General features: G+C 47.2%; 2 protein-coding genes across 3 annotated transcripts in view; both read left to right on the top strand.

The window, feature by feature from the left end:
- The first annotated feature begins 978 nt into the window (after positions 1-978).
- On the top strand, positions 979-23,895 carry AGTRAP (angiotensin II receptor associated protein). Its single transcript, XM_083454162.1, has 5 exons — positions 979-1,133; positions 15,666-15,700; positions 16,168-16,279; positions 17,800-17,998; positions 23,048-23,895. The coding sequence occupies exons 1-5, from the start codon at positions 1,107-1,109 to the stop codon at positions 23,158-23,160; spliced, it is 486 nt and encodes a 161-aa protein (XP_083310288.1). The 5' UTR covers positions 979-1,106; the 3' UTR covers positions 23,161-23,895.
- Positions 23,896-26,589: 2,694 nt separating this feature from the next.
- LOC310683602 (uncharacterized protein C1orf167 homolog) overlaps positions 26,590-27,633 on the top strand; it is a 29,966-nt gene continuing 28,922 nt past the window's right edge. For both annotated transcript variants that reach the window (XM_083453726.1, XM_083453724.1), the window contains exon 1: positions 26,590-26,769. The gene's annotated coding sequence lies outside the window, so the exon portion shown is untranslated. The remainder of the gene's footprint in view (positions 26,770-27,633) is intronic.

The raw sequence follows: 27,633 nt of genomic DNA, 5'->3' as shown, positions 1-27,633 counted from the left end.
CGAGATGAGTGCTGCAACCCCAGAGTTGTCCGCAACTGGACCTAATGGTCAGGGGTCCCTTAAACCCCTTTGGCTTTTAATCTGTGGGGGAGGGGAGTTACTCTGCATGTGCTCAGTGGAACACAGACCTTAAACGTCTTCTAAAAGGCGAAAAAAGCCTTTTGTTCAAGGCGTAGGTGGGATGGCGCTCTGCCCATGGTCAGAGACACCTCACAGCTAGCAGCACCAATAATTGTTGAATTCTTTTGGGCGGCAGAAGGCGACAACATCAATTAATCCAGTGGATACATCACTCCGCCTTCACAAAGGCAGGAAATAATTCAGGTTCGAATTTGTCTCTGCTTTTTAAGATGCTGTCTAGGTTTGCCATTGCTTTTCTCCCAAGAAGCAGGCGTCTTTTAATTTCGTGACTGCTGTCACCATCTGCAGTGATCATGGAGCCCAAGAAAGTAAAATCTCTCACTGCCTCCATTTCTTCCCCCTCTATTTGCCAGGAGGTAATGGGACCAGTGGCCATGATCTTTTTTTTGATGTTGAGCTTCAGACCATATTTTGCGCTCTCCTCTTTCACCCTCATTAAAAGGTTCTTTAATTCCTCCTCACTTTCTGCCATCAAGGTTGTGTCATCTGCATATCTGAGGTTGTTGATATTTCTTCCGGCAATCTTAATTCCGACTAGGGATTCATCCAGCCCAGCCTTTCGCATGATGAATTCTGCATATAAGTTAAATAAGCAGGGAGACAATACACAGCCTTGTCGTACTCCTTGTTGGCAAGGTACCACTGTACTAAATCCGGCACTGTCGCATACCACGAGGTGGCTTTGCTCTGAGCCAGAAAGCGGCGATGGCCAAAAGGGGCGCCACTCCGGAGTGACTCCGGTTCCTGGAGCTGGCCGGGCTTTGGCGCTGCCCTGTTGCCGAAGGCGGAGCCTCTCCCTCCCTCCCTCTCCGCCTGGAGGGAGTCACGGGTCCTCGGCAGGGCTGGACGGGGCGGAGCCCGGCCGGGAAGGGAAAAACGGAAGGCGAGGAAGTGATGCCAAGTCGAATTTGGGAGCCAGAAGCGGCGCGGCGCGAACGCTGCGCTGGGGCGGCTGGCGGGGCGTCATGGAAGTGCCGGCGGTGAACCTGAAGGTAGGCGCAGGAGAGGAAAGCGAGCGGGGTAGGAGGAGATGCGAGGCGCGACGGCGCAAGGGGCTTTCCCTTGGGAAAGGGGCTCGTGCGCAAGGGAGGGCGCAAGGCCTGGTGCCTGGGTGCAGTTGACAACTGAGTAGGAGGCAGGTGTGTCCGGGGGTGCAAGAGAAAGGACTGGGGGGCTGGGTGGGAGGCAGTGGGTGTGTCAAAGATGGGCTGGTGTCCAGGTACGAGGCTGGGGGATGCACTGCTTGCTTGCATTTCTATCCCACCTTTTGAGCCATAGAGCGCAAGGTGGTTGGCATGTCTTCTCAGTTCATCCCCACAACAAGCCTGCGAGGTAGGCCTAGGTTGAGAGTAAGTGACTGGCCCAACATCACCCAGTGAGCTTCATGGCCAAGTTATCATTTGAACCCTGGACCGAGACCTACATTCTAACTCCTGCACCACGCTGCCCTGCAGACCGGGCGTGTGAGCCCGAGAACACGGTTTTAGTAAGTTGGCAACGCTCGTAAGGAGAAGCACCCGGGGCAACTTGTCTATCTGGCAGCCTGGGAAGTTTCCTAGAGGAGTTGATGCTTAGGATGCATATTCTTCGTTACATACAATGGTTTGTAAAACATGAATTGAACCTCTTTCTTCTGTTCTATTCCTTGTGAAAGATACGTAAGCGAGGAATGGATGGTGAATTTCTGGGAGGGGGAGGGTGTGACTTGGATCGAGAGCAACGATCGTTCCCTGCTTTTCCATTGCCTCCGGGTTTTGTGTACTGAATGTCCATCCATGTGCTATGTTTGTGCACTGGCTCTCTAAACATGCACGGCATAATAATAATAATAATCTATTTGTACCCTGCCCATGGTGGTGCTGTGGGTTAAACCACAGAGCCTAGGACTTGCTGACCAGAAGGTCGGCGGTTTGAATCCCCGCGACAGGGTGAGCTCCCGTTGCTCGGTCCCTGCTCCTGCCAACCTAGCAGTTCGAAAGCACGTCAAAGTGCAAGTAGATAAATAGGTACCCCTCCGGCGGGAAGGTAAACGGCATTTCTGTGCGCTGCTCTGGTTCGCCAGAAGCGGCTTAGTCCTGCTGGCCACATGACCCGGAAGCTGTACGCCGGCTCCCTGGGCCAAGAAAGCGAGATGAGTGCCGCAACCCCAGAGTTGGTCATGACTGGACCTAATGGTCAGGGGTCCCTTTACCTTTTCCCTGCCCATCTGACTGGGTTGCCTCAGCCGCTCTGGGCAGCTCCATGACTCTTGTTCCCCTTTGAATTTTTTTCTGCCCCTACACCCGGGCTGATGTACTCAGACGGCTTTATAGCATCAAAGAATGGTAGAGTGCAAAGGGAACCCCAAGGGCCATTTAGTCCAACCCCCTACAATGCAGGAATCATAGCTGAAGAATCCCTGACAGAAGGCCTTCCAACCTCTGCTTAAAAACCTCCAAGGAAGGAGAGTCTACTACCACCTTCCGAGGGAGTCTCTTCCACTGTCAAACAGCTCTCACCACCAGAAAGTTCTTCCAAATATTTAGTTGGGATCGCCTTGCCTGCCATGTGAATCCATCGGTTCATTTCCTAGCCTCTGGAGCAGCAGAAAACGAGCTTCCTCCATCGTCCATGTGACAACCGTTCAGATATTTCAGCCTTCCCCAAGGAACTCCTCCCCACCCAGACACCCCATGTGATGCAAAACACTGTCTTCCAATATTTCGAAATCCACACTCTGCCATGACCCACAAAATTCCTGTTAGTGGCAGTTTTTATTGCTGTCTCTGGCCTAGATTGTCAGCTCTAGGGGAAACCAAAACCTGCAGTGCTTGTGGTTAAGTTTGGAGGTCATCCCGTGAAGATCTGATCACGTTAAAGGTTCTGTTCTTAGTTTGGGTTAACGTATCGTATTTTTTGCTCTATAAGATGCACCAGACCACAAGACGCACCTAGTTTTTGGAGGAGGAAAACAAGAAAAAAATTATTCTGAATCTCAGAAGCCAGAACAGCAAGAGGGATCGCTGCGCAGCGAAAGCAGCAATCCCTCTTGCTGTTCTGGCTTCTGGGATAGCTGTGCAGCCTGCATTCGCTCCATAAGACGCACACACATTTCCCCTTACTTTTTAGGAGGGAAAAAGTGAGTCTTATAGAGCAAAAAATACAGTACATACATACATCATTTTATTTGTATGCCGCCTTTCCATAGTTCAAACCATGCTCAAGGCGGCTTACAGCATGAAAAAAGACAGACATAACAGAAGTAGTCATGAACAATAAACGTAAAAAATACACAATGAAGTTGAACAATTTCCACATAAATCATCATAAGATCTAAAATAAAGAGACAAAAAAATAATATAAATAACAGCAACAAACTCCCCCTAAGCCTTACTCCAGCCCAAGAGTCTGTTCAGCAGCCTCAGTTTTTGTAGCTGGAGTCAGTCAGGGCCCCGGTCTCGCAGGGCAGGTGGAAAAAGGCCTACAAGGTTCTAATGCTGCCTTGTTTTTGCTTTATGTCCCTGGGTTTTTGTAGATACTGGATACATCCTCGAAATAACGAGGTAAAAATCTTTCTAGTAAAAGCAGCACATCCTCCAATTTCATTCGCATTCCTATTTTCATTCACATTCAATACGTTTTTGCAACAATATCAAAAATTATCCTGCTTCTGTCTTTTTGCCTGGTATCTCAAATGACATCTGGTATCTCAAATGGTATTTATCTAATGGTAGACTGGAACTAACCCCCCCCCCCCGTGGTTTGCACTTCCAGAGATACAAATAAGAGTGTCTCGCCAGAGTGGTGCATGTTCTGGTTATCTCCCACTTGGAATACTGCAATGCGCTCTACGTGGGGCTACCTTTGAAGGTGACCCGGAAATTGCAATTAATCCAGAATGCGGCAACTAGACTGGTGACTGGGAGTGGTTGCCGAGACCATATAACACTGGTGCTAAAAGACTCCCAGTACATTTCCGAGCACAATTCAAAGTGTTGGTGCTGACCTTGAAAGCCCTAAATGGCCTCGGACCAGTATACCTGAAGGAGCGTCTCCACCCCCATCGTTCAGCCCGGACACTGAGGTCCAGCTCCGAGGGCCTTCTGGCAGTTCCCTCCCTGTGAGAAGTGAGGTTATAGGGAACCAGGCAGAGGGCCTTCTTGGTGGTGGCACCCACCCTGTGGAACGCCCTCCTGTCAGATGTCAAGGAAATAAACAACTACCTGACTTTTAGAAGACATCTGAAGGCAGCCCTGTTTAAGGAAGTTTTTAATGTCCGATGTTTTATTGTATTTTTAATATTTTGTTGGAAGCCACCCAGAGTGGTTGGGGAAACCCAGCCAGATGGGCAGAGTATAAATAATAAATTATTATTATAGTATTATAAAGAAACCATTGTTTACAGGCACTAGTTAGCTCTCCTCTTCTGTCTGCTTGGCTCTGCCAGTTCTAAGGTGCGGTGGCCTTACGAGGCAGAGCAGCGGCTGCAAAAATTACCCCCCCCCCCCCGCACACAAGTGGGTTGCAGCAAACCACAGTTAGCATGAACTGTGGTTTGCAAAACCAACTTCAGACCACAGGTGGTTGTTCTGGTTTAACAGTTGATTGTAGGCTTGGGTTGAGCAGTTTGTACATTATGCTTTATTGGGGGCGGGCAACGTCCCTCGAGGGCCACTTGCAATGATGGATGGGCAGTTGAGGGCCGCATGCCAGGGGCAGTGGCTGGAGGCTGCGGCTGGTGATTGCAAGAGGCACATGGAAAGTACCACTTGGGCGCCCAGGGTGCTGCTTTGAAACCCCCCTGAGGGCCACATGCCAGGTCTGTGTTGCTGACATGTGTGCTGTGCCATCATTGAAATTTCCAGACCATAGTTTGGTGTGATATAAGAAGCTGAAGTTGTCAGGCATGAGTTTGAATGCCGTCTTAATTTGCTGCAGACTTGTTATTTGGCTTTGAGTAGCTACTGAGCCTGGTTTTTTCTTTCTGTCAAATGGAGGTGACGGTGGCCTACCTTACAGAGTCATGCTGAAGGTGATCTTATTACACAGCACCAATATAAGATGCGCCCCTAGGCCTCTCAGCGTGTCTACCTGCTGAGCTGATTTATCTGGTTAGCAAAATGCACATAATGGGAGATGTCCTTTATTAATGTCCCCCCCTTCCATAGAGTACGCTATATGTAGAAACCGAGCTCATCAGGATGATTTCTGAGCACGGGTCCTCTTAACCTTCTAGCTGCAGGGAGAGTGGGCTTTGTTTCTCCGTGTCTACTCACAAATGTGCAGATAAAGTTTCTAAGTGGATAGGCCTGTTGAAATTTAGAGAGCGAGAGCATGGCTCGTGGCAGTTTGGGGAGGGCATTGTGAGACGGAATTTAAAACTGCTTTGTTTTTTGGCAGCCTTGCAAATCAAAGGTTCTGTGCTATGATCGGTTAGTTAATTATTAAAACGTAAGTGCTACTAAAAACAGGTTTTCTTTTCCTCTCTCCCAACACCCCCCCTGCATGTCTAAGCAGAGTTTGCTTATATATCTCCCCCTTTTATGGTGGGGGGGATCCCCAAGACAGTGGGGTGGGTGTGATTTTCTTACATGGCGAATCCTAAAATCCCTGCAGCATTCTTTTTAGGAGATTTTGAGAGCAGCAAGAAAGCTGTGCCAGAAGCTTCCTGAGATCCAAAGTCTGCTCCTGAAGAGGCAACCCTTTTTGCATGAATCAGGGGGTTGAAACTAGGATGTCGAGGTACGCCAGAGGATGGAGCTTGTGCACCCTTAATAGTTTTTTCCTGTTGCCATTAAAGGTGCAGTAGTGGCGCTGTGGGTTAAATCACAGAGCCTAGGACTTGCCAATCAGAAGGTCAGCGGTTCGAATCCCCGCGACGGGGTGAGCTCCCGTTGTTCGGTCCCTGCTCCTGCCAACCTAGCAGTTCGAAAGCACATCATAGTGAAAGTAGATAAATAGGTACTGCTCCAGCGGGAAGGTAAATGGCGTTTCCGTGTGCTGCTCTGGTTCACCAGAAGTGGCTTAGTCATGCTGGCCACATGACCCGGAAGCTGTCTGCGGACAAACGCTGGCTCCCTCGGCTGTGTACAACTGCAGCCTTAAACTTCAGATTACAGTGGTACCTTGGGTTACATATGCTTCAGGTTACAGACTGAAGAAATAGTGCTTCAGGTTAAGAACTTTGCTTCAGGATGAGAACAGAAATTGTGCTCCGGCGGCGCGGCAGCAGCAGGAGGCCCCATTAGCTAAAGTGGTGCTTCAGGTTAAGAACAGTTTCAGGTTAAGAACAGACCTCTGGAATGAATTAAGTACTTAACCCGAGGTACCACTGAATTTTCCCTTGATGAGTTGTCGGGACTGACCATGAGCAAAGTGGACAAGAGTTTGCAGAGGTGCTTGCTAGCGTTGTGCCTCTGTCTCCAGGGAACAAAGCTGACCTGATGGAGCCTCCTTCTTCAGGGACCGTATACCTCTGAATTAGCAGTTGCTTCAGAAAAAAAAGCAACACAGGAGCTTTTATCTCTGTGCCCTGTTTATGATTTCTGGCTGACAACTGGAAGCTGGTCTACCGGGCTTTTTGGCTCAGTCCAACAAGGGAATTCTTAACTTATCTTTTACGTAAATCCATGCCTGCCCGCTACATTCTTCTAGGGCTGCCAGCAAACTCCCAAGCAGCTGATTTTTTTCTGTCTCAAGGCTAGATAAAATGGGTTACTGTTTATTTTCTTTGGGGAAGTCTCTCTGTGTGTGTGTCCAATGTTAAATAAGCAAGGACAGGGGTCAGCATGGGCCGGAAGCAGCACACAGAGGTCATTTGACCGGCTCAGGAGCCACCCCCGAACCAAGTTGCCCAGTCTGGCGCTGCGCTAAAGTGCTGCAGTGCGGCATGGGGACTCGTTTTTGCGGTGCGGAAAATCGCATCTCCGCAGATGCTGAAAATCGCGGGCGTGCTCTCTCTCTCTCGATCTGGCCCACGGAGGGATCTCTGCAGGACCGATCCGGCCCAGGCAAGATAAACCTTGCTGACCCCTAAGCAAGGACTTACTGATAACAGAAGACTGAGAGTCCTGCAGGATCAGACCAGTGGCCCACCTAGTCCAGCCTCCTGTTCACCCAATGACCAACCAGATGCCCCAATTGGAAGCAGGACTCCAGAGCAAGGCCACTCTCCTCTCCTGTGATTTCCAGCAATTGGTATTCAGAAATTTCAGAAGATTTACAGTACCAACGTTGAAGGCTAAGGTTGCCAACTGTCCCTAGAAAGACGGGGTCGCCCTGTTTTGGGACAAAAGTCTGCCAGTGCTTGGCCCTCTCCACTGACCTAACCTGACCTGACCTCTCTTCCCTCTGCGCCCGTGGGAATTGGCTGTCTACCTCTGGCCCCTGCCCAAGGGGGAAAGCGGGGCCAGGGTGGCGAGGGAGGCGGGAAGGTGGAGCATTTGGTATTATGAGTGTGTGTGTGTGCCCCCTAATCCCCACCCTCTGACCCATCCTGTATTTTGCCTGACCAAAGGTGGCAGCCCTAGGAGGCAGAGCGTAGACATCAGGACCAGTAGCCATCAATAGCCGTCTCCTGGGCTTGCCGAAGGGAAGGTTGGTGGTTCGAATCCCTGCGACGGGGTCCTCTGTCTCAGCTTCTGCCAACCTAGCAGTTTGAAAGCACACCGGTGCAAGTAGATAAATAGGTACCACTGTGGCAGGAAGGTAAACAGCGTTTCCGTGCGCTCTGGCTTCCATCACGGTGTCCTGTTGCGCCAGAAGTGGTTTAGTCCTTTGGCCACATGACCTGGAAAGCTGTCTGTGGACAAACGCCGGCTCCCTCAGCCTGAAAGCAAGATGAGAGCTGCAACCCCATGGTTGACTTTGAATGGACTTAATCATGCAGGGGTCCTTTACCTTTTTTACCTTTACCATGAATTTGTCCCATCCTCTCTTAAAGCAGTCCTTTTAAAGCTGTCACTGCCTCCTGTGGCAGTGAGTTCCATAGATTAACTCTGTGCTGTGCAGATAAGGCCTTTCTTTTATCTGAACATTCAGCTTCAGCAGACGGTCCCAAGTTCTAGTATTATGAAAGGGAACCAAGTTTTTCTTTAACTTGTCATTACAGTGGTACCTCAGGTTAAGAACTTAATGCATTTCGGAGGTCCGTTCTTAACCTGAAACTGTTCTTAACCTGAAGCACCACTTTAGCTAATGGGGCCTCCCACTGCCGCTGCGCGATTTCTGTTCTCATCCTGAAGCAAGGTTCTTAACCCGAGCTAATATTTCTGGGTTGGCGGAGTCTGTAACCTGAAACGTCTGTAAGCTGAAGCACCTGTAACCCGAGGTACCACTGTATCCTCACATTTGTTTATTTATAGCATTTCCATCCATCCAGAAAGGCTTCCAGCGTGACTTGCATACAATCAGTCAAGACAAGGCAGGCTTGCAATCTACATATAGAAATAAAGAAATAAACAGCATAAAAGGAAACAGGGATAGGGAGGGAAGAGGAGGAAATCAAACTTGGGCACTTATTAAATAGTTGTTCTTATTTTGTTCTTATTTATTAGATTTGTATACTGCCCTTCATCCAAAGATCCCAGGACAGTTCCCAATATAAAAATACAAAATGAAAGCACAGAATACATAATAAACAAAATTAAAATCAATAACTCCCCTCCCATAGACACATAGAAAAGGCCAGAGAAACATTTTCACCTGGCACCTAAAGAGATGTAATGAAGGCACCAGGTGAGCCTCCCTGGGGAGAGCATTCCACAAATGGGGAGCCACTGCAGAAAAGGCCCCGTTCTCATGTTGCCACTCTCTGGACCTCTGGCAGAGGAAAAAGGGCCTCAGATGATGATCACAGGGTCCAGGTCAGTTTATATGGGGAGAGGCAGCCCTTGAGGTATTGTGGTCCTGAGCTGTTTAATGCTTTATAAGTCAAAACACTTTGAACTGGACCCAGAAACTAATTGGCAGCCAGTGCAGTCAGGCCACGATTGGCATTAGGTGCTCAAACCGTCTTGCCCCGGTGAGCAACTTGGCTGCCGAATTCTGCACCAGCTGATACTTCCAAACCATCTTCAGAGGCCGCCTCACATATAACATGTTACAGTAATCTAATTTAGAGGTTACTAGAGCATAGACAACAGAAGTTAGGCTATCCTTGTCCTGACCACTTGGCACATTTTTGAGAGTTAGTGGTGGTGTCCTTTCTTGAATTTCACAACAATCACCTGGGCAAAAGAGAACAAGGAAATGGCAACGACTGAGGAACCAAAAAGAGAACAGATGTTTCAGGTTGGATTCCTTTTACATGATGACCAGTGATTACTTCACTATTTCCTGAGCTGGGAAGAAAACATCATTCATTCACTTCTCTCTGTGTGTCCTCTCTGATGTCTTTGTGCTCCACAGATTTGCCCAATCATGACCAATCACTGGTCTTGTCATTCTGGGGTTTTCTTAAAAATGAAACTAAATGTGTAATCCAGATTGCTTTGCAAACCTGCCTTTTTAAGAGCTCCCTTAAAGAATGCAAAACATATCTCCTGATGCATAATTCATGGAAGTAGTACCTTTCCTCAAACGCTGGTTTTTATTTTATTTTATTGTTCCTTGCGTGCAGTGTGAAATACCTGTTCTTTTAGATTCATGGTGCTGCATCAAGGTCCTGAAGTTCTACTGGTCCGCTTCGTTTGCTGGTCTCACTAGGGTGAGAAGTGACAAGCAGGTGTTTATTTATTTACAAAAGTATTTCTGTACCACCCTCTAACAAAATATTAGAACAGCTTGTAGCAATATCAGTGTGTGTTTTTAAAGCATTACGAGCAGCACAAAACAACCATTAAAATGACTAGCTACTCACTGTTTTTAAAAAATAAAATTTCACAGGGCTGTTGTCATTAAAAAAAAAAAATGTTTCAAGAGACACCTGAAAGTCAAAAGTGAGGATGTGCCCTAGCTAGCTGCTATTGGCTTAGCTGCTGTGATGTCAGAGAGAGACAAGGCAGCTCCTGGGAGATCCTAAGAGTCTTATGGAGGTTTTTATGGGTCTTCTTTTCTTTGGTCTGCATCCAATAATGAATAAAACAGAGGCCTTTGTGGTGGTCTTGAAAGCTGATCTCCATTTTTCGGCATCTCATCTGTGGGTCCCCCCTCGCAGCCTTGAGGGAGAGGTTGTGTGGGGCACTGTGTGCTTATGGATCAATTTGCAAATAGGCTGTCAAAATCCTACTCTGTGAGTTTCTTGAGAGGGGAAAAAATCAAGAAGGCCTTGAGGAATTCTAAAACTCCCAGCTATTCCTGACTCCTTGCGAACCGGTCTTAATACCTTGTAATGAATCGTTGGCTTTTGTGAGAGTTTCTTTCCCTCCCCTCACACCAAAAAACACCCCCCAGACCCGCAAGCAATTATGCATCAAAGGTTATAAAATGTTTACCAGGTTCCTGCGGGCAGAGACCACCACTCCCTTCCAGCTTTTCATTCTGTAAGCCATAAGGGGGCAATTAATTTTGTCAAAAGTCCAGCTGTGTTTGCAGAGGGTCTCGGTGTTAATTCGTGTGGTGGTCTCGAGGGCATTTCCAGAGCTTGGGGAGGAGCAAATTTTTTTAATTAGCTGAGGTTCTTTTTAATGAATGTTGCATATTGAGTGGATGGCTGGGGGGGGGGGCAGATTTTTAATTAGCCAAGGTCTTTTTTAATGATTGTTGCATATTGGCTAAACACCCCCATCCCCAGAAGCGTTGCTGCTTAATATAATTGGACATTTTTTAAAAAGCTGTCAGCTTAGACGTTGAATATATTAAACGCTGTCGGTTTCAATGATTAATATACAAAATTATATTTTCCCTGTTTGCTTAGGGCTTTTTAAAGAGAATTACCGTAGTGATAACGGCATTGCGACATGTTACTGGTTCAGGAAATTGACAAATCTCCAGTGGCATTTCACTGGCCTTTGTATATATCTTATATATGTGGTCTGTTGTTGTTTTTCCATTCCTTTGACAGATGATGTTTTACTCCACATTTCAATCAGGATTGGCTCTCGCCGAATCTTGCACCGGACCAGAAACTTTCAAGGATTTTATTATTTGCATGTACATTATTTTAATATGCCAAGACATTGGGCTGTATCCAATTTAGGTGGATATAACTAAGCTCTACTCAAAAGTAGACCCATTGAAGTTAACCAACCTGTGTAAGACTAACATGGGAGACAACCGAATATCTTAAGCATGTGGTGGTAGAGGCTTGGTAGGGAGGGAAGGGTACTTCTCACATGCTCAGAGGCACTTCTAAGAATATTAAGAATTATTTTGCTGGACCGCACCAAAAATTCAGCATCCTGTTTTGTGACTGCAGCTAACCAAATGCCTCTGAAGAGCTCACAAATGGGGGGGGGGAGGCCTATGCTCATAACATCTGGCATCAGAGGTATACTGCACCTGTCAATGGAGGTTTTGTTTAGCTCATAGCTGGTGAAAGATTTTGTTTATCTATTATTACATTTCATTTATGTGTCTATTAAAACATGTTACATGTTATTGCATCCAGACACACACCGTAATTTTCGCTCTATAGGACACACCAGACCATAAGACGCACCTAGTTTTTGGAGGAGGAAAACAAGAAAAAATAATATTCTGAATCTCATAAGCCAGAACAGCAAGAGGGATCGCTGTGCAGTGAAAGCAGCAATCCCTCTTGCTGTTCTGGCTTCTGGGATAGCTCTGCAGCCTGTATTTGCTCCATAAAATGCACACACATTTCCCCTTACTTTCTGGGAGGGAAAGAGTGAGTCTTATAGAGCAAAAAATACGGTAGATGCTGACATGTTTTAATCCCTTTCAATTATTTGTAGCTGCTTTTCATTGTCTTTACCTGTTTCTTTATTGATGGTTTTAATATGTCTTTGTAACCTGCTTAGAGGTTTTGCTGCACCATCAAGTGCTGTACCTCAGGTTACATACACTTCAGGTTACATACGCTTCAGGTTACAGACTCTGCTAATCCAGAAATAGTACTTCGAGTTAAGAACTTTGCTTCAGGATGAGAACAGAAATCGTGCTCCGGCGGCGCAGCAGCAGCGGGAGGCCCCCACTAGCTAAAGTGGTGCTTCAGGTTAAGAACAGTTTCAGGTTAAGAACGGACCTCCGGAACGAATTAAGTACTTAACCCGAGGTAACACTGTATATAAATTTTGTTCAATGAAAGAAACAAATTTAATGAATTTCTATCCCACTGTTCCTCCAAGGAGCTCAGGAAAGGCACATGTGGTTTTCTCCACCTGCTCCCCTCCTTATTTTATAAAGCTCACAACAAATCTATGAGGCTGGTTATGCTATGAGAGGCAGCAAGCTGCCTAGGATCACTCAGTGAATGTCATGTGGCCGAGTGGGGGATTTGAACCCCGGACTCCCAGGTCCTAGTCCAGAACTCTAACCACTACACCAGGGATCGGCAAGGTTTAACGGCCATGGGCCGGATCACTCCCATGATGATCATCCATGCGCCAGACTGGTACAGTGCGATGTCAGAAATCGTGTCTGCGCATGTTCGCAGCGCTGGAAATTGCTTCTGTGCATGCGCAGACGCCAAAAATCATGCCTGCGCAGAAGCGATTTTGGGCGTCTGGACATGTGCAGACATGATTTTGGGCGTCTGGAAATGCTCAGACACGATTTCCGGTATCTGTGCGCGCGCAGACACGATTCCTAGCGCCGCTCAGCGAGTTCTCGCACCAGGCTGTGCTGCGCTGGTTTAGCACAGCGCGCGGGGGACTCGCCGAGCAGGCGGCTCGGTTCGGGGGTGGCTCGGGGGCCGGTAAAACGGTCTTTGTGGGCCGCATCCAGCCCATGGGCCGCACGTTGCTGACCCTTGCACTACACCAACCCTGGGTCTCTCCATCTGTCCCCCATAAAACAAATTTTAGAAAGCCATTCCATCTGGTTTAATCAGTGGGTCTTGCCTTTTGTGTTGTTTTTGCACCACAGAGGCCATCCCCTGGGTTTTCTCTTTTTTCTTTTTTTCTTTTTAAAAAAAGATATTTATTAAGTTATCCATTTTAACAATCCAATCAAACCACATCATGTATTCCGAATTATACATATTATTCAATAATCAGTCCAAATATTGTGTCAAATTATAAATTTTTGTCCCCTGGGATTGTCTTAAACCCTAGGCTGAAGCTGTGGAAAATGGATGCTTGGCACAAATTTCTGGACTGGGATGTTTGCCCAGTTGCGTCAGTAACAACACATCTACATTCTCTTGTCATCGCAGTTCAGAAAGGACATGTTGCTCCTAAAACACAAACACCCTTGTACGTTTTCTGCTTCCAGTTTCTCAGCAATTTTATTTCATGTTGCCTCATGCCAGGAAGAAGGAAATGGGTTATGAATGCGTTTGGTGCTGCTTTCAAGCATTGCAAAATCACTGAGCAAGCAGGTCTTGTTTAGAACTTGCATAGAGCCCCAAATGTAAATAAAATTAGTTTATTAAAGTGTATGGCAGCTGCTCTTCAGCTGAGGCTCTCAGAGTGGCTGGTTTTCGAACAGCTTATTTCTCAAACGTTTTAGCTCCTGAACACCACAAACCTGGAAGTGACTGTTCCGGTTTGCGAACTCTTTTTGGAACACGATTTCTGTTCTCATCCTGAAGCAAAGTTCTTAACCTGAAGCACTATTTCTGGGTTAGCAGAGTCTGTAACCTGAAGCGTATGTAACCAGAAGCGTATGTAAACCGAGGTACCACTGTACATCACTGTCACTGGAGGCCCAAGTGTGTGGCTAAGAGTGCCTTTTACCACTTTGTCTGGTTCGCCAACTACAGCCGTTCTTGGATGGGATAGCCTGTTGGGGTTTCTTAATATTGAGGTGGTCAATGGTGCTACTCAGAGGTGTGTGTTTGTAATTCTAACAGAGTCCATATATCCAGAAACACCTACTGTGATAGTGCCAATACCGGAGATGATGGGGCATCCTGGATTTCCTGCTTTGTGTATTTTGGGTAGAAGATAGAAGGTACCTGGTCAAGGTTCTGTTGGTGTGTTTGAGTGGATCTGTTCTTGGATGGGGGGGGGTAGGTCTTTAACAATCTTATTCAGTTCTTTTTTGTATTCCCGTGTGCGGTCTGAGTCCAGTTTTTTGTAATAGGTGGTACTGAAGAGTTGCCTGTGAGCCTCCTGGATGTAATCAGTTTTGTTCATGATGACAACAGCTCCACCCTTGTCTGCCTCTTTAATTATAATGTCTGGGTTGTTCCTAAGATTGTCTAAGGCCCTACTTTCAGCATGCTTGAGATTTTGTTGTAAGCGATAGTGTTTTATAACCTGCATGGCAGCACACCTGTGAGCTCTTGACAATACAGCACACCTGAGGTATCTTAACAATCTAACTAATTAGCAGGGGGAGTTTACCTGCTGCACCGAATGCTGCGATGTGATAGGGTAATTGATTATTTTGAAAACTGTATTTACCATATTTTTCGCTCTATAAGACGCACCAGACTACAAGATGCACCTAATTTTGGGAGGAGGAAAACAAGAAAAACAATATTCTGAATCTCAGAAGCCAGAACAAGAGGGATTGCTGCGCAGTGAAAGCAGCAATCCCTCTTGCAGTTCTGGCTTCTGGGATAGCTGCGCAGCCTGCATTCACTCCATAAGACGCACAAACATTTCCCCTTACATTTTAGGAGGGAAAAAGTGAGTCTTATAGAGCAAAAAATAAGGTAAGTTGACCAAATGCTTTGTATGGTGCTGGCTGGTTTAGAGTGGTGAGTTGCAGCTGTTTGATTATTGTTTAAAAATAAAAGATAAGCAAAGATATCGCAGGCAAGTTTTTATTCCATCGCCCTAGTCCCTGTGCAAACTCGGTTGGCGAACATAGCCTGACCACTGTAGTCTGTGCACTGGTGATTTGGGGGCTAGATTACTGCAATGTGCTCTGTGTGGGGCTGCCCTTGGGTCTGGTTCAGAATGCTGCATCCAGATTGCTGACAGGAGCTTCTCGTCGAGAATTTGGGACGCCTTTGTTAAAGCACTGGCTGCCCATCTGCTACCAAGCCAGGTTCAAGATTCTTCCAGTAATTTGCAAAGCTCTGAACAACTTAGGTCCATGATAATTCAAGGATACCTGAACCCTCATATGCTGGCTTGATCACTAAGATCGTCTGCGGGAGCGTCGCTGTCATTCCGCAAGTTGGTGAGGCTCATTTGTCAACAATGAGTAACCGAGCCTTTAGTACCATTGGCCCAGCCCTGTGGAACTCTCTGCCACTAGAGATTCGGCCAGGTGCGCTTTCTGTGCCAGCTTTCCATCGCCTGCTGAAAACCTTTCTGTTCTGCCAGGCTGATGTAGGCAATTGAGTACTTCCCCCGCAATGTTCTACTGATATTAGCTTTTAACTCTTTTGCTCTTCTTTTTAACTTTTTATGGTTTTATTTTATACTGCTGTAAACTGTTGGGATAAATTCCTATGGCACAGCGCTATCTAGATATTTCGGGAGATTAATAATCAGACCACATTATTTTCTCCTTTCCACTTGCAGGCTATCATCCTGGTACACTGGCTGCTGACGACATGGTAAGTTAGTAATACTGCGTTTAATTACGATAATCTGTGGATTAATTCATTTGTGGCACACCCTCGCTAGTGAGGGGTGCCTGTCTCCGTCCCTATTAATTTTCAGGAAGAATTTGAAAATGCTCCTTGTAACCCAGGTGCATTTGCTGGCTGAAGTATACTGTTGTTTTTACGTGTTTTTGGAATGATTTAATCATGCTGTCAATGGCTACTAGCCAGGGTGGCTTTGCTCTGCCTCCACAGTTGGAGGTAGCAATACTTCTGAATACCAGTTGCTGGAAAGGGCAGGAGGCAGGAGCTTGGTCTTGTGTTCGAATCCTGATTCTGGGTTTCCCGTTGAGACATCCGGTTGGCCATTGTGTAAACAGGATGCTGGACGAGATGGGCCATTGGCTGGATCCAGCAGGCTCTTCTTACATTCTTTTATTTTCTTTCTTTTGCTCTCCATCTTTTTCTGCCCTGGACAGGGGCTGCATGGCATCTTGGTTGCCAATTTCCTACCCGTGGGGTAACTTCACAATTCTCGCCCTGGGCGTCTGGGCAGTGGCCCAAAGGGATTCTATTGATGCAATCCTCATGGTAAGTTGTTGTTGTTGTTTAAAAAAAACCCACCCAAATCACCATGTTACGAATACATTTGCCTGATGAAAAAGGATTTTGGTGGATTTGTTGATTTCAAGGTGGATGTCCCTAGTTTTAACATGCCTATGAGAAATGGGCTGGTCACCATGGTACAATTAGGACCTGTAACAAAGCCTTGCTGCCTGGAATCTTTTTATTCAGGCTGCCTGCCAGTCAGCTGTACCCTCGTTTCAGGAGACTCCATTCCGCTCCTTCCAGTTTCACATCTCCCATCAGAAGGGGTGAATCAGGAATAATACCCCCCCCCCTTACAGCAAAAGGGCTCTGGAGGTGCTGCCTGTTCCCAAGTGCCCTGGCTTTGCAGTGCTTGGAAATGTTGCACGAAGGGATTTTGATACACTGATTGTGCTTCTGCAAATCGTTGAACATCTCCATGCCTGCTGATGGCCTTCTTGTGCACGCACAATTGGTTTTTTTGGCATTCAAGAGAATGAGCCCGCTATCGGTATACAGTCATACCTTGGGTTACAGCCGCTTCAGGTTGCGTTTTTTTGTGTTACGCACCCTCCAAAACCTGGAAGTACCAGAACGGGTTACTTCCGGGTTTTGGCGGTCGCACATGCGCAGAAGCGCCAAATCGCAACCTGCACGTGCACAGACGTGCCACTGCGGGTTGCGAACGTGCATCCCACACGGATCAAGTTCACAACCCGAGCGTCTACTGTATACCGGAGATGGGAAGCCGGTTGTCCTCTAGTTGTTGTTGAACCACAAACCGCCATCATCCCTGGCTGTTGAACCATGTCAGCTGGGGCTGATGAGAGTGGAACAACATCTGCAGAACTGCAGGTTCCCTGGTTTATAGGCTATATCGGTTGGTCCTCCGTCCCTGAAATAGACCCTTACTTGCCTTTACTGCCCCCGGCGACCTCCATCACAACAATGCCTTTTGTTCATGGAGAGCTGGGCAACCTGTGGCCCCCTGTCTGTGGCTGAACTCTGCTTCCCATCATCCCGCACAGTTGGCCGTGCTGGCTGGGACTGATGGGAGTGGTAGTTCAGAAAGGCAACCATCACTTGCTTTCAGTGCCCCCGGTGACCTCCATCTTTGTTCATGGAGAGCTGGGCAACCTGTGGCCCTCCATCCGTGTTTGAACTCCTCTTCCCATCATCCCGGGCAGTTGGCCGTGCTGGCTGGGACTGATGGGAGTGGTAGTTCAGAAAGGCAACCATCACTTGCCTTCAGTGCCCCTGGTGACCTCCATCTTTGTTCATGGAGAGTTGGGCAACCTGTGGTCTCTGTCCATGGTTGAACTCATGCTTCCCATCATCCCTGACGGTCGGCCATGCTGGCTGGGATTGATGGGAGTTGTAGCTCAAATGCTTGCCTTCACTGCCCCCATCTACCTCCATCGCAACCGGAGAGGCCACAGACGACCCCCGTCCTTGGCTTTATAGGCTATCGTTGAATGAAGGGAAGGATGAGCGGTGTCTGGTACCCCTTTCTCTCCTTCCAGTTCCTCACTGGACTTCTGCTGACGATCCTGACGGACATAATCCACTTCAGCCTGTATTACCCTCAGTCGTCTTCGCTGCCTGACACCACCCGCTTCAGCGCCGGCATGGCCATCTTCAGCCTCCTCCTCAAGCCCTTGTCTTGCTTCTTCGCCTACCAGATGTACCGGGAACGTGGAGGAGAGTATGCCTTCAACCTAGGTAGGCGGCCATCGCTCAATCGGCGGCCTGGGTTTTGGTCCTCTGTGGACGGTCCCGGCCCTCATGTTCTCTCCCATGTGGCCCACCATGTTCTTTGGCCCTGCCGATCTTAGCCAAACTTCCGCCCCCTTCTTTTTTCTCTCTTGTCAGCTTCCCGTTCATCTTCCTTCTTAAGTCGTGCATCCTTTTCTCCCTCTGTTTGATTTCTTTTCCCTTGCAGACTGGGAGGCTTCGTCGGAGCGATATTCTGCCCAGGATGGTATTGACTCCACTGCTTTATCCCTCATTTGCCATTACTGAAATGCCTTCCTTCAAGTTTTCTTGCCTTTGTATGCATCTCTGCTCATTTGGAGACAAGCATTAGCCTCCATCTTCCTCCGGGAAGCTTTTAAAAACACTTTTTAATGAAGGTTAACAAATGTGAGGAGAAAAGGTCTCTGAGAGCAAGATGGCTGACCTTGAGGCAATGGAGGCCTTTTGACATGAGGAATTTGTCTGAGAGCAAGATGGCCGCCCTTAAGGCAATAGAGGCCTTTTGACATGAAGAATAGCTCTGAGAGCAAGATGGCCGTCCTTAAGGCAGTAGAGGCCTTTTGACATGAAGAATATCTTGGAGAGCAAAATGGCTGCCCTTAAGGCAGTAGAGGCCTTTTGATAGGAAGAATAGCTCTGAGAGCAAGATGGCCCCCCATAAGGCACTAGAGGTCTGTTGATATGCAAAACTGCTCTGTAAAATAGGCCCTTTGATATGAGGGTGTGTAGCCTTGGCAACAGAAGTGTAAGCACAGGAGTAGCCCATGTGGTGGTTTCTAGATGTTGGACTACAACTCCCATCATCCCTTGACCTCTGGCCATGCTGGCTGGGCAGATGGGATCTGCCAACATCACCTGCCAGCTACTCCTAGTGTAGAAACCGTCGTGGCTTTTGAGGTTCTTAAATTTTTTTTTAAAGACTTCTTTGATTCCCTTTAGCAAGCTACAATTCCAAGAGGGAAGCTATATATCTCTCCGGAATCAGCTTAGAGCCCGAGGTTCTTGCCACAATGGCTGTTTTTACTTGCACTGGTTGGATTCAGGTATCCCCCAGCTGCGATGAGAGAATTAAGCTTCAATGATCACAGTATTCAGCGGAGAAGGGAATAAAATCCTGTCAACTTGCTCTGTGCAGCCTTTTTATTTATGCCCTTGTCCCCTGGTGCAAATCCTTGACACCCTCCTTTTCAGAAAGGTGTCCTCCATATCTGTATTCTGCAAAAAAGAGGAATTTATTTAAAACAGATGTGGGGTACCTTTAGCTCTTCGGTTTCCTGCTCCTGATTTGTAATAACATTTTGGGGATCTGTAAGGACTGGTTCACCTTTTATGGTGGAATTTCTCTGTTGTGTTTTTTGGGTTTTTGTTTTTATTTGATGGGGGGGACCTTTTGGGACTCAAATAAAGGTGTCGGTCCTACAGACCAGAGCACATTGTCTCTTCAAAGAAGCAAGGAGTGTTGATGGCAGCTTATTAGTGCCAATTCATCCTTTTCAACCATCATTTTGTTAATAGCCGTGTCCTTTCTGAGACATATTTGAACCCTTCTGCTTCTGGGCCTGTTTTGCAAACTGCAGGGAATGAGGTCCGTGGGTGTATTAGGAGGAAACACAAGTCTTAACCACAAAGACCGCCTGAAATAATCATACACACATATATAATATCAAACTGAAGTCAGAGGTACACCACAAATTCTAAACACATCCATCACACATTGGTGAGATGTAGTGCAGTGGTTATTGTATTATGAAAAAGCTTTAATAAAAACTACATTTTTTTTTTTTTAAATGAGTTTAACGATTAAATGAGGGTGGGGAGGTGAACCATGTGTGGCACCTTGAGTTCCTCTTAGGTAAATGTGGGATATAAATGCAGTGAAATAAGCACACAAATCTCCCCAGAGAATCTTGGGAACTGTAGTTTTCTCCCTCACAGAACTATAGTTCCCAGCACCCTTAAACTACAGTTCCCAGGATTCTTTGGGTGAAAGTCATGTGCTTTGAAAGTATGGTATGGATCTCTACTTAGTTCTACTAAGAGGACACACATTCATATTAATGGGCCTAAGTTAGTTGTATTCATTAATTTCAGTGGGTCTACTCTGAATTCAACTAATGTTGACTACAACCCATCTCATGTAAAAATGAGTTCTTGTATTTGGACAGTATTATTTCTATATATATCTCCTGAGGAAGGCTCAGTGATCCTATGTACATTTACCTGAATGCAAGCTGAACTCAGTGGTGCTTACTTCTGAGCAAAATGCATGGGCTGGCAATTTGTCTACTCACAAACCAGTTCCACTGTGTTCAGTGGGCCTTACTCCCACTGAATTGCTGACTCCTCCATCTCTTGCCAAGCAACTCTTTAGTAAAAAATAATAATGAATATCCAAAGTGTGCTTCTGAGAGATTTTAATTTAATGTGAAGTGAGCTCTGACGGCTTTGGACCAAGTCACTATCATGGGCTGAATCCTTTCCCCAACAGTGAACCAGATGGGGGTTTGGGGGGCTGCATTCAATGCCATTTTGTTTGTCAACAGCACCTGATATCCAGGGATAGATTGCCTCTGAACATGGAGGCTCAACTTTCATTGACCAGAATAACTTAATTTTCTTTGGAATGATTTAAGCCCTAAGAAACACTGTGATATTTTACACATTTAAACAAAGCAACATTTGAATTGAAACCTAACGAAAACAGAAATCTTATTAAAGGCCTACCTAATCCAGTGTCCTGTTGCTATTAATGACTAGAAATCACACAAGTGGGGCATATGTCTGTAATGGTGTCCCCCCCCCCCCCATTTCAGGGGTGGTGAACACTTGCCCCTCATGGTTGCTGGACCATTCCAGCAGGAATTCCCACCTGGGGAATCATCCCTGCCTGGGGGTTAATGGAGGCTGGGGGGCTACAGATTCTTCCTCAGGCCCATAGACCATCACTTGCCTTTACTTCCCCCTAGTTGCCTCTGTTGTAACTCTATTACAACCATGTGCCTTTATTGGCCCAGGCCACCTCCATCACAACTCTTCTCTCCTTTAATGGATGAAGAACCTGCATCCCTCCAGATTTTGCTGGATTCCGGCACCATTCTGGCTGTTGGGTGTTGGAAGTTCAGCAACATTCAGAAGGTCACAGGTGCCTGCCCCTGTTCTAAAAGCTGGCCTTCAGAGGTAGACTGTCTCTGGTTTGGGAGGCTCAGTTTAGCTTTGGTGGTCAACAGCTCCATCATATATAGACCCTAGGGACGCAGGTGGCGCTGTGGTCTAAACCACTGAGCCTTTTGGGCTTGCCGATCAGAAGGTCGGCGGTTTGAATCCCCGTGATGGGGTAAGCTCCCATTTCTCTGTCCCAGCTCCTGCCAATCTAGCAGTTCAAAAGCACACCAGTGCAAGTAGATAAATACCGTATTTTTTGCTCTATAAGATGCACTTTTCCCCTCCTAAAAAGTATGGGGAAATGTCTGTGCATCTTATGGAGCACATGCAGGCTGCGCAGCTATCGCTGAAGCCAGAAGAGCAAGAGGGATTGGTGCGCAGTGATCCCTCTTGCTCTTCTGGCTTCAGGGATAGCCACGCAAAGCCTCTTGAGCGCAGTGGGAGTGTTCCTCCCTCTTCGCTCAAGAGGCTTTGCATTGCTTTCTTCTTTCTTGTTTTCCTCCTCTAAAAATTGGGTGCGTCTTATAGAGCGAAAAATACGGTAGGTGCTGCTGTGGCAGGAAGGTAAACGGCATTTCCGTGCACTCTGGTTTCCGTCACGGTGTCCTGTCCGGTTTAGTCATGCTGGCCACATGACCCGAAAAGCTGTCTGTGGACAAATGCCGGCTCCCTCGGCCTGAAAGCAAGATGAGCACCTCACCCCATAGTCGCCTTTGACTGGACTTAACCATCACGGGGGCCTTGATCTTTTACCTTACCATAGATAGACCCAAGCTCCCGGAGTTTACGAAACTATTTTTAAATTCATCTAAGACTGGGCCAATGGAGTCTAGAGTGTTTGCATAAAGAAGGTACCGTAGAGCATGTGCAGAGTGCTTCCCCACCTAGTCGCTCACAACAACCAAAAGTGCCACCTGAGAGGCAAGGTTCTCTGGACACAAAGCACCTATCCCTGATTTTGGAAATTGATCACTGGCAATGGACAACAAAGGGCAATGGCTAAGGGAACTTGTGACTCTGCAAACATGGTTGGACTGCCAACTCCCATCAGCTAGCATGGCCAATAGGGACAAGGATGGGATTTGTTGTCCATCAACCAGGCTGCCTGGCCATGCATTAAAAAAAAAGATGGCAGAACTGAGAAGGAACAGGGGCAGTAAAGGCAAGTGATGGTCTAGTTCATTGATGGGGAACCTGCAGCATTTAAGATGAGATTCCACTTCCCATCAGCTGCAGCTGCCATGGTCAGTGGTCCCTAGGGACAGTGAAGACAAGTGATAGTCTAGGTTCATAGATGGAGAAACAGTAGCCCTCCAGCCAACATGGCCAACGGCCAGAGCTGTGATGCAAGGTATAAAAGGTAAAGGGACCCCTGACCATTAGGTCCAGTCGTGACCGACTCTGGGGTTGCGGCGCTCATCTTGCTTTATTGGCCGACGGAGCTGGAGTACAGCTTCCGGGTCATGTGGCCAGCATGACTAAGCCGCTTCTGGCGAACCAGAGCAGCACACGGAAACGCCATTTACCTATTTATCTACTTGCACTTTGACGTGCTTTCGAACTGCTAAGTTGGCAGGAACTGGGACCGAGCAACGGGAGCTCACCCTGTCGCGGGGATTCAAACCGCCAACCTTCTGATCGGCAAGTCCTAGGCCCTGTGGTTTAACCCGCAGCGCCACCCGCATCCCATTGATGCAAGGCATAGGGGGCTGTAAAGGCAAGTGATAGTCTTAATTCACGGATCGGAAACTTGCAGCTCATCCCAGCACTTAGATTCTTGCTGGGAACACCCTGAACCCTGGGTGCTGCACCCAAAGGCTAAAAGCTGTCGCTTTCCCCTTTCCTTCCGCACAGGTGTCCTCAACGTCGGGCAGGACCGCAGCTCGTACCAGCCCATCGACCACCCGGAGCCGCCGCGCCCCTACCCAGACGTGGCTACCAAGGCCTCCCCACCTCCCCCTTATTGAGGCGTCCCATGAACCGTCCAAAGAACACTGGGCCCTTTCCTTGCTGCGCTGGGGAACAAAACCGTCTTCGCCACTTAGCCCCAACCCCACTTCTTCCTCCCCACCAGAGGAAGCGTGGTTTCTAAAAACCAGTCTAGGAGGGGAGGAAAAAAACTTTGGCAACGAAGCAGCCTGTGGCTTCTCGTTCCTCCCGAACGACGTGAGGGTTTTCTCATCGTTTCTGCCGCAAATCCAGAGCGCACCTTGGACAACGATGTTTTAAAGTCTTTCCCCCGATCCCAGAAATGTCATATGTACAAGCCTTTGCAATTTCCTTCTGCAATAGCAAAGTTCTCTGAATTTTTTTCCAGCCACATTGATGCTGATTGATTGAGCCTCTCAAGGCTACCCTGGGAAGAGTAGCCCCCCCCCCATAAAATAGTCCCCCCCCCCCCACTAAGAGACTCAGCAAGAGACTTGTTAGCTGGAGGATCTGTCTGCTTACAGGAGCCAGCTAACTGATTATTTCCAAAGAGCAGTCCACGCCCTCGCCCGTTGCTGCAACTGTGCCATTTTTCTGCCCATGATTTGCTGCAGGCACGCCCCTTCTGATGGCTGCTGTAGGTGTGCTGATCGTTTCTCTCTCTCAAAAACACTTTTGTGCCTTAAAGAAAACACACAGCCTTCCTTTCTTCCCCTGTTCTTTGTATGTATGATTGTTTTCCTAGAGAAAATTAAAGAACCTTTTTAATAAAACGTTTCAGTCTCGAGTTTGATCATGTGGCTTCTTTCTGCTAGGCTCGCTTGTTGGTTTGAGCTGTAACAGCTGAACGAAGCTGGGTGGTTGCTAAATGGGGAGGGATGGGGGAAAAACAGAAGTCATAGAAGAATCATAGAGGAGGAAGGGACCCTAGGGATCATCTAGTCCAACCCCCTGCAACGCAGGAATACGCAGTTGTCCCATACAGGGACTGAACCTGCAACCTTGGCATTATCAGCACCATGCTTTAGCCAACTGAGCTGCTCAAAGGCCCATCTAGGCCAGCATCCCATGGTTGCAAACCAGATGCCCCAAGGAAAAACCCACAAGCAGAACTCAAGCTCCAAAGCACTCGCGGCGTAGTAATAAACCATAATAACTAGTTGCCCCGCATGAATTTGTCCAGTCCTCTTTTAAAGCCATCCAAGTTGACCATCCCTGCCTCCTGCAGGAGTAAGTTCCATAGTTTGGGCACTGCAATAATAATAATAATAATAATAATAATAATAATAATAATAATAATAATAATATTTATACCCTGCCTGGGCTCAGGGTGGCTAACACCAATAAAATCATAAAATCACAGTAAAAACATAATAGGGGGAAAAGGGGAGGGGGGCAATTTAAAATACAGATTAAAATGCAATTTAAAATGCAGCCTCATTTTAAAGTAGCCGATAAATCAATGAATGACTTCCTTTCGTCTTTGCGGAATCACATTCAGTTTCATTGGATGCCCCGGAGCTTAAGCATTATGAGATCGCGGGGGGGGGGGGGATATCTCCCTCTGCTCTTTACAGTGTTAGAAATCTGCCATGCGCCTTTTTTGCGACTGGCACAGTTCCAGTTGCGACCATGTCGGTGCCAGGTTGCCGAATGACATCTGCATCCGGCCGGCAGGTAAGCCAAAGAGCTTATTTGCTGCAATTATATCCCACCGTTTTTTCCATGTGGTTCACCCCCGTTTTCAGCTAATCCCTACAACGACCCTGCGAAGTAGGTTAGGTGGCTGGCCCAAGGTCACCCAGGTGAGCTACACGACTGAGTGGGGAGATTTGAACCCTGATCTCCCAGGTCCAGGTCCGACACTCTTAACCACTACACCACTCTGGTTTCCTAGAGTATTTGTGCTATGGGGCCATGGGCACAGCCGGGGTGTGGGCAGCTGCCCCCCTCCCCCAAATCAAGTAAGTCAATAAAAATAACTAATTGACCAATTGCTTCACAGATAACTCAGTTCTTCCCCCGCCAAAAATAATCCTGATATATAAATTAAGTAAGTGAACAGTCAGTTTTATTGTACATAGCCAAAGGCTGCTGCAATGTACACAGGATCATTCAACAATTAAAAGAAAATATGCTGGATTAATACAAAAAACTTAAAACATTTATATTATCAAGACATTACCTACTCTAAACAGAGCTATAAAAGTATCTTAATATACAGGTTAAGACATTAAATAATAAAATGTATAGGCTAAACTCACCTCATGGCCACTAATATATTAAAAAATAATGTTAATTAATACAATGTGCAATTATATTCAGAGTTTGGTGATAAAGATAGAATATAGCTTGACGCAGATAGGGTCAAATAAATTAATCTTTACAGTTGGGGGCTATCTTGGCTATATAATTTGCTCTAATTTTCCTAGCGATGGGAGACACAGAGGCATACCAACAAACGAACGTGTGTGCATTAGGGGATGTAGTAAGTGTTGTTGTTTAGTCGTGTCCTATTCTTCGTGACCCCCTGGACCAGAGCACGCCAGGCACTCCTGTCTTCCACTGCCTCCCACAGTTTGGTCAAACTCATGCTGGTAGCTTCAAGAACACTGGGAAAACCATAGCTTTAACTATATGGACCTTTGTTGGCAAGGTGATGTCTCTGCTTTTTAAGATGCTGTCTAGGTTTGCCATCGCTTTTATCCCAAGAAGCAGGCTGTCTTTTAATTTTGTGGCTGCTGTCACCATCTGCAGTGATCATGGAGCCCAGGTAAGTAAAATCTCTCACTGCCTCTATTTCTTCCCCTTCTGTTTGCCAGGAGGTGATGGGCCCAGTGGCCATGATCTTCGTTTTTTTGATGTTGAGCTTCAAACCATATTTTGCGCTCTCCTCTTTCACCCTCATTAAAAGGTTCTTTAATTCCTCCTCACTTTCTGCCATCAAGGTTGTGTCATCTGCATATCTGAGGTTGTTGATATTTCTTCCAGCAATCGTAATTCCGGCTTGGGATTCATCCAGCCCAGCCTTTCGCATGATGAAATCTGCATATAAGTTAAATAAGCAGGGAGACAATATACAGCCTTGTCGTACTCCTTTCCCAATTTTGAACCAATCAGTTGCTCCATATCCAGTTCTAACTGTAGCTTCTTGTCCCACATAGAGATTTAGATAGGGTCAAATAAATTCATCGCCTTTACAGTTGGTGGCTATCTTGGCTATATAATTTGCTCTAATTTTCCTAGCGATGGGAGACACAGAGGCATACCAACAAACGAGCGTGTTTGCATTAGGGGATGTCCTGAAGTAGTAAGTGAATAAATATGGGGCAAGTCAGCCCCGCGAAATGTGCAGCAAAGCGGCGCCTTTCCGGTCCTTGCGCGCCCCTCTCGAGATCCCTGCCGCGGCCCCATCGGAGAGGCTGCGGAGCCGGCGCGGCAGCTGTGGGCTGTCCGAGCCCCCCTTGGCTCCCCCCCGTTGCATTTCCGTCGGTTTAAAGGAAGGCGCGGGAGCTCGGTTTGCAACGGAAAGGGAGTCTCTTCCTCCGCCTCGTCTCGGGGGCTTCTCCCCTGTCCTCCCTCCTCACTGAGGGACAGTCGCTTGGCTCGGTTTTCTCTCTCGAGTTATTTCTTTGGCAGGGACACAGGTGAGATCTCCCCACCCGCACTCCGTGCCTCTCCCCTGGCAAGTCTTTCCCACCCACCCCAATCCCTCCATGGGGCAAGGGAAGCGGTGTCAAGGCTGTCCGCCGTCGGGAACAGGATGCTGGGTTAGGTAGGAGGACAGGCTTTCCCGATTTGCTCCAGCGGAGCTCTTCTTCCGTTCTTAGGTAAAAGGGGTGCAGAGCAGGCCTGAATGCAATGGCCTAGGACCACCAGAAAACCACGCGCATCATGCAAATCGGAAGGGGTGAATCAGGAATAATAAACCCCCTTAAGACAAATGCGGATCTGGGAGCAGTGAGGTTATCCAGTGCAGTATGCAGGATTGGGGCCACCAAGCCCCAAACAGATTGGTGCTGATTATTATTATTAATTGAATTTATATATCACCCTATACCCCGGGGTCTCAAGGCAGTTCACAGAATAAAATCAAGATATAAAACCACAAAATACATAATAAAAACAAAAACCCAATAGCCCCCCCCCCAAAAAAACCCCCCACTTAAAAAGGGCATAGGATGCAAATCAGATCAACCAAAGGCTTGGTTAAAAAGGAATGTGATTAGGAGTATGCAAGATTCTAGTCCAGGGGTGAGCAAACTTTTTCAGCTGTGGGCCCGTCCACTGTCCCTCAGAACTTGGGGGGGGGGGCAGACTATATTTTGGAAAAAAATATGAACAAATAACCCAGAGATGCATTTTAAATAAAAGCACACATTCTACTCCTGTAAAAACACCAGGCAGGCCCCACAAACAACCCAGAGATGCATTTTAAATAAAAGGAGACATTCTACTCATGTAAAAACACGCTAATTCCCACACCATCCACAGGCCAGATTTAGAAGGCG

The sequence above is a fragment of the Podarcis tiliguerta genome (genome assembly GCF_965153285.1).
Source record: "Podarcis tiliguerta genome assembly, chromosome: 8".
NCBI lineage: Eukaryota > Metazoa > Chordata > Lepidosauria > Squamata > Lacertidae > Podarcis > Podarcis tiliguerta.
Note: the sequence above shows the minus strand (reverse complement) of the source record. Positions and strands in the feature narration are given on the sequence as shown.

Bases quoted from the DNA above. Each gene is read 5' to 3' on its own strand.
- AGTRAP (XM_083454162.1), top strand. From the start codon at position 1,107: ATGGAAGTGCCGGCGGTGAACCTGAAG. The intron at 1,134-15,665 runs GTAGGCGCAGGA...TTCCACTTGCAG, and splicing joins TGCCGGCGGTGAACCTGAAG to GCTATCATCCTGGTACACTG. The intron at 15,701-16,167 runs GTAAGTTAGTAA...TGCCCTGGACAG, and splicing joins CACTGGCTGCTGACGACATG to GGGCTGCATGGCATCTTGGT.